At 30.5% G+C, this 6,001-nt stretch overlaps 1 protein-coding gene across 1 annotated transcript; it reads left to right on the top strand.

Annotated features, from left to right (window-relative positions):
• The first annotated feature begins 456 nt into the window (after positions 1 to 456).
• On the top strand, positions 457 to 6,001 carry LOC144844561 (uncharacterized). Its single transcript, XM_078701528.1, has 4 exons — positions 457 to 755; positions 2,519 to 2,785; positions 3,757 to 5,673; positions 5,750 to 6,001. The coding sequence occupies exons 1-3, from the start codon at positions 494 to 496 to the stop codon at positions 4,851 to 4,853; spliced, it is 1,626 nt and encodes a 541-aa protein (XP_078557654.1). The 5' UTR covers positions 457 to 493; the 3' UTR covers positions 4,854 to 5,673; positions 5,750 to 6,001.

Raw genomic sequence — 6,001 nt, 5'->3', positions numbered from 1 at the left:
GTAGTACATTAAATGTATTATCAGTTTAGTATTAATGTTATTCTAATATCAAAATAGTGTTTAATAGGCCTATATTATTTATAATAAAATCATGATGATTGAGACAGCGTTATTAGTAAAAATATTAATTGGTATAATTTAATAATAGACAAATGTTAAAAACAGCAATGACCTAGTAAATAGCGATGTGATCAGACATTATCGAATTATTTGATACCATAATAAATATAAACATTATTTAAATATCTAAATTTAAAAAAAAAATCATAAAGTATTTAATATTACATAGTGTTTGAACTAGTCATGTAGGCCTAAGTAATACATTCTACTGGTGATATTAAATACGTCTTTTTTTATATTCTCTATGTCATCGTAAGTACAATTATCCTTTGCAGTCGGACCCGTATACAGCAACGCCAACTGCTATAAATTTATAAGACAAGGATTCGTCAATAAACAAAGATCGTGTGATGATGTCCAACGTGAATGTGAAATGGTTGGCGGGAACATCACTGTCATAAATAGCATTGAGGAATACAACCAATTAACAGATAACGTCTTAGATGTTCTTAGTGTCTATTCTCGTAGTAAGTTTAATGTCCATGTAGAATCAGAACTACACCAGAAAAATCTCAACAAAGGATGCGCAATAATCGATGTGTATGATGGATATGGATTATCGAATACCGTAAATAGTGAAAACATGGATTGCTCAACAACTGGTGAGATAAACACCATAATATGTGAATCTACTGGTGAGTATAAACAACATTTAAATACACTGAGTACACATAATACATAACCAATGAAATCATTTGTACAACACGCCCGTAGTGAGTCTATTCGAAGCAATGACGACGCTTAAACAAATCAAATTACAACAAACCTGCCACTATGAGTTTATGTTAACAGTATACGATTTATTTCTACGATTAGGATACGATATGATATTAATTAAATTAAATAATAATACAGTATATAAAAAATACAGTATGGCAACAATATATAAGAATTTACGATTACATTTTGATTGTCTGTGGTAAAAATTGATTGCAGACAATCAAAATGTAATTGTTAATTATTATATTGTTACCGTCAGATCACATTGTAAAATGTGTGTTTTGATGTATTCATTAATGCCGATGGTAATTTCCAGTACAAAGAAAGAGTAAAACAAGTCAGACACCATATCTATATATACATTAAATGATTTTTTTTTTAAAAGTATTATTTGAAATATTACGTATAGCGAATCAAATACACCTGCAGAAAATTAGTATTTATAATAAAATAATAAAGTTTGAAATTCAAGCCCTCTCAAATACATTACCTCTCAATAGCAAAGGTGCAAAATGGCAACAGGACAATGATAGCACAGTGTCCACTATGTAATGAAGGATCCGAAGATCTAATTCACTTCTCTTTTATATGTAAATATCTGAATGCTATCAGAGCCAGTTTAGTTTAGTAGTAGAGTTTATTAATCTTGAAAGTGCCTTGTCTCACATAGATTGTTTAATTATTGGTCTCTGTTATTTCTGGTGATTTATATTTAAAATTAACTCTTGATTGTGCTACTTTATTAATGACCTAAAGTTTAATCTTCTGTATGATATTTGCATATTGTATGATATAAAGCATGGCTTTTACGCTATTTACTGTAAATGTTTAATATTTTTCTTGTTTATTTTGATTGTATTGTTTTATATTGTACTTTTGATAATTTTGTAATTAGTATATTTAGGATGCAGTACCGTTTGGTTTGTGCCGCAAAAACATCAATCCAAACAAAGTTATTACTATTATAATAATAATTAAAAAAAAACAATAATGAATTTTCGATTCTCTGCATCTACTTTTGGCAATTAAGTTTTTTTTGTTTATCTTGTTCTGAAACCACTTTGGGCGGTTGTCCAGTGGAAATGTATATATAGCTTGGTCTATACTTGATATAATACTGTACCTTGATCTTTCTTTTATAAATTATTTTTACATATGGAAACTAGTAGGCCTACTTGAAATGCATCACATAGAAGTTGTGGTATAATTGTTTTGTTTGATTTAGCTTTACTAATATCATTAGACCATAATTGTATTCAACTGCTATTCTTAAAGATGTATTGTCTCCCTGAAAAATAATTGTTAACATTTTTTTAATACGCCATTTTAATGATAATAGTTATCCACTTTGACCAAAAATTGGATCTGAAAAAAATATATTTACCTGAAAAACTGTAATTTAGGCCTAAAGCAAAAAATAGTCAGATTGGCTGCCAGCCAATGATTTATTTGTTGAATTTAACAATTTATTATGTTATTTTATAAGTGATAATTTTTTTTCCGTTTTTTTTTCTACGAAAGTGAAAGTGAAAATTGAAAACTACAAAATAACCTATTCAAAGTCTGATTTAAATAATCTTCATTTTTCATGTTTTTGGGTGACAATACATATTTAATACATTTGAAATTAAATTCCAAGTTAATCTGATATAATATAATATATTTAAAATTTCTACAGATATATCTCCTGAAATATGCCCACTACCGGCAACAGCAATGACCCCCGTGTCAGAATTACTGGAAACTTCACCAGTAACGTCGACAGGCGGCTATACTAATTCATCAACGAATAACATAATACCTCAACCAAATGTATCTGAACGGTCAAGTACTAATTTAGTGGTTGCTATTTGTGTGCCGTTAGTTGTGGTTATAATCTCGACTGTACTCATTGCTTTCTTTCTCATTCGACGGAAAAAGAAAAAACGACAGATGGTACATAAAGGTGCGTAAGTTTGATACACAGGGTAACATTTGTTAGTAATATTCACTAAAGAGGCGTAACTTTCTCTTATTGAATGGTTAGGTCTGATATTGTAATAATGTTTTTCTTATCTTTCTTTCATTTTATGATTTATCTATTTATAATTTATGTGCTAAGCTTCAATTTTTGTAAAAGCTTAATACTTATTTAATTATTACAATTTTCTACCATATTTAAGTGTACATTTCTTTGCAACTAAGACAACAACAATTATTGACAGTACATTCTACGCTACTGAAGAGAATTAACAAACTATCAAGTGTTATGGAAAATTAACATAATATTTTGGTCAAGAAATAAACCTGTTTGATTGTTGTTGTTTTTCGCTGGTTAACTTCACGTCACGTTTAACAGTTTACAAAATAACAAATAAACGTGTTATTATTGTATGCATTTTTTAATTGGCCTAACTGTATTGGAATGGTAATCTTTGATCTGCTTTTTAAGAAGGTTGATAGCTTTTCAAACTCCCATTTTTAGTACATTGCTTGTAAGCTTGTTCTCATATATTTTCTAATTGTTTTTGACCAAATGATTGAATTAAAAAAATAAATATTTATATGTTTCCTTCCAAAATATATTTTGGAATAATGCCCATTGCAACCAACATAATCCCAGATAAGCATCAGCAACGTCTTATGATTTGTATCATTGTTTTTAATTTATTTTCATATGGTAATGGAGCATTTATGCCCACACACCCAGACGAGATAGCGTCACCACCAGAAACACTAGGCAATACATGTGAAACACATGTGATGCTGCATTACCGAATATGCATATAATGAGAAATCTAGATACAAATGACCATAAAGATATGTACACTACTCGCATAAATGTGGTCGGATTGGCCACATGTTGGTTTGGTTAAAAAACTATACAGATGAGCGACTATGGTGGTCAATTTTAAATGATAACATTTATCTTTGTAGATTCTGAGGTTGACGGTAACTCTATTAAACAAGATACACTCCAGACTGGTTCACATAAGCATGGTGCTGCTGTTCCATCAAATGACCAGAGTGAATTGTACCAGGATACTGTCGTTCCTCTGGTAAACTCTAAGACTGACAGTAAATCCATAAACCAAGATACACACCAGAATGAGTTGTACCAGCTAAGTTCGCAGAAGCATGGTGCTATTGTTCCATCAATTGACCAGAGTACATTGTACCATGATACTGTCGTTCCTCCGGTAAACTCTAAGACTGACAGTAAATCCATTTACCACGATACACACCACAATGAATTGTACCAGCTAAGTTCACAGAAGGATGGTGCTGCTGTTCCATCAATTGACCCGAGTACATTGTACCATGATACTGTTGTTCCTCCGGTAAACTATAAGACTGACAGTAAATCATTTAACCAAGATACACACCAGAATGAGTTGTACCAGCTAAGTTCACAAAAGCATGGTGCTGCTGTTCCATCAATTGACCAAAGTACATTGTACCATGATACTGTTGTTCCTCGGGTAAACTCCAAGACTGGCAGAAAATCTATTAACCAATATACACACCAGAATGAATTGTACCAGCTAAGTTCGCAGAAGCATGGTGCTGCTATTCCATCAATTGACCCGAGTACATTGTACCATGATACAGTTGCTCCTCCGGTAAACTATAAGACTGACAGTAAATCATTTAACCAAGATACACACCAGAATGAGTTGTACCAGCTAAGTTCACAAAAGCATGGTGCTGCTGTTCCATCAATTGACCAAAGTACATTGTACCATGATACTTTTGTTCCTCGGGTAAACTCCAAGACTGGCAGAAAATCTATTAACCAATATACACACCATAATGAATTGTACCAGCTAAGTTCGCAGAAGCATGGTGCTGCTATTCCATCAATTGACCCGAGTACATTGTACCATGATACAGTTGCTCCTCCGGTAAACGCTAATACTGACAGTAAATCCATTAACCAAGATACACACCAGCAGAATGAATTGTCACTTAACCAGAGTGAATTGTACCATGATACTGTCGTTAAAAATGAAGTGTATGGTTTGATTTCATAAAGATGTTGCAAATATTAACTATCTGTATGTCCTAAGCCTAAATTTCATCATAAAATGCATTAGTGGCATTTTAGCTACAAAATCATTACTGAATAGGCCCTATCCTAAATATTTTATATACAATTTAATTATACTAATTTATATCAATTTTCATTGTAATTAAGTGTAAAGAGCAGAGCAATGTAACAGTAACATACACATAATATGTATGATATTCATGTTTCTTTTGCTTGTGATTTTATTTATGTGTATTTAGGGATCTAACGAGAGTAAGTATTTTTAATTTGATTCCTTAAAAAGTTAGTTTATTCTATTGCTATTTTTAATTTTAATAAAATGTCAAAAATATTTATACAAATTAATAAATATAAATGATTTAATATTTATGTAATTAATACCAGAAAAATGCAGTATTGAGGTGGCTAAAAATAGTCTGTAAAATGTTCAGGCGATGATTATTATTTATAAAATTAATAACAGAAAAGTGCAGTATTGAGGTGGCTAAAATAGTTTGTAAATAATGTTTAGACGATGCTTATTATTTATAAAATTAATAACAGAAAAGGTGCAGTATTGAGGTGGCTAAAAATAGTTTGTAAATAATGTTCAGACGATGCTTATTATTTATAAAATTAATAACAGAAAAGGTGCAGTATTGAGGTGGCTAAAAATAGTCTGTAAAATGTTCAGACGATGCTTATTATTTATAAAATTAATAACAGAAAAGGTGCAGTATTGAGGTGGCTGAAAATAATCTGTAAAATGTTCAGACGATGCTTATTATTTATAAAATTAATAACAGAAAAGGTGCAGTATTGAGGTGGCTGAAAATAATCTGTAAAATGTTCAGACGATGCTTTTTATAAAATTAATAACAGAAAAGGTGCAGTATTGAGGTGGCTAAAAATAGTTTGTAAATAATGTTCAGACGATGCTTATTATTTATAAAATTATTAACAGAAAAAGTGCAGTATTGAGGTGGCTAAAAATAGTTTGTAAATAATGTTCAGACGATGCTTATTATTTATAAAATTAATAACAGAAAAAGTGCAGTACATTACCTAGCTAAAAATAGTCGTAAATAATGCTATTCGGTGTTACTAAGTTTGAAGGCTTATCAGCTGAAAAATTTTAAATAAAATATATAT

The sequence above is a fragment of the Antedon bifida genome, chromosome 6 (assembly GCF_963402885.1).
Source record: "Antedon bifida chromosome 6, ecAntBifi1.1, whole genome shotgun sequence".
Lineage (NCBI taxonomy): Eukaryota > Metazoa > Echinodermata > Crinoidea > Comatulida > Antedonidae > Antedon > Antedon bifida.
This window is presented reverse-complemented; position numbering and strand designations above follow the sequence as displayed.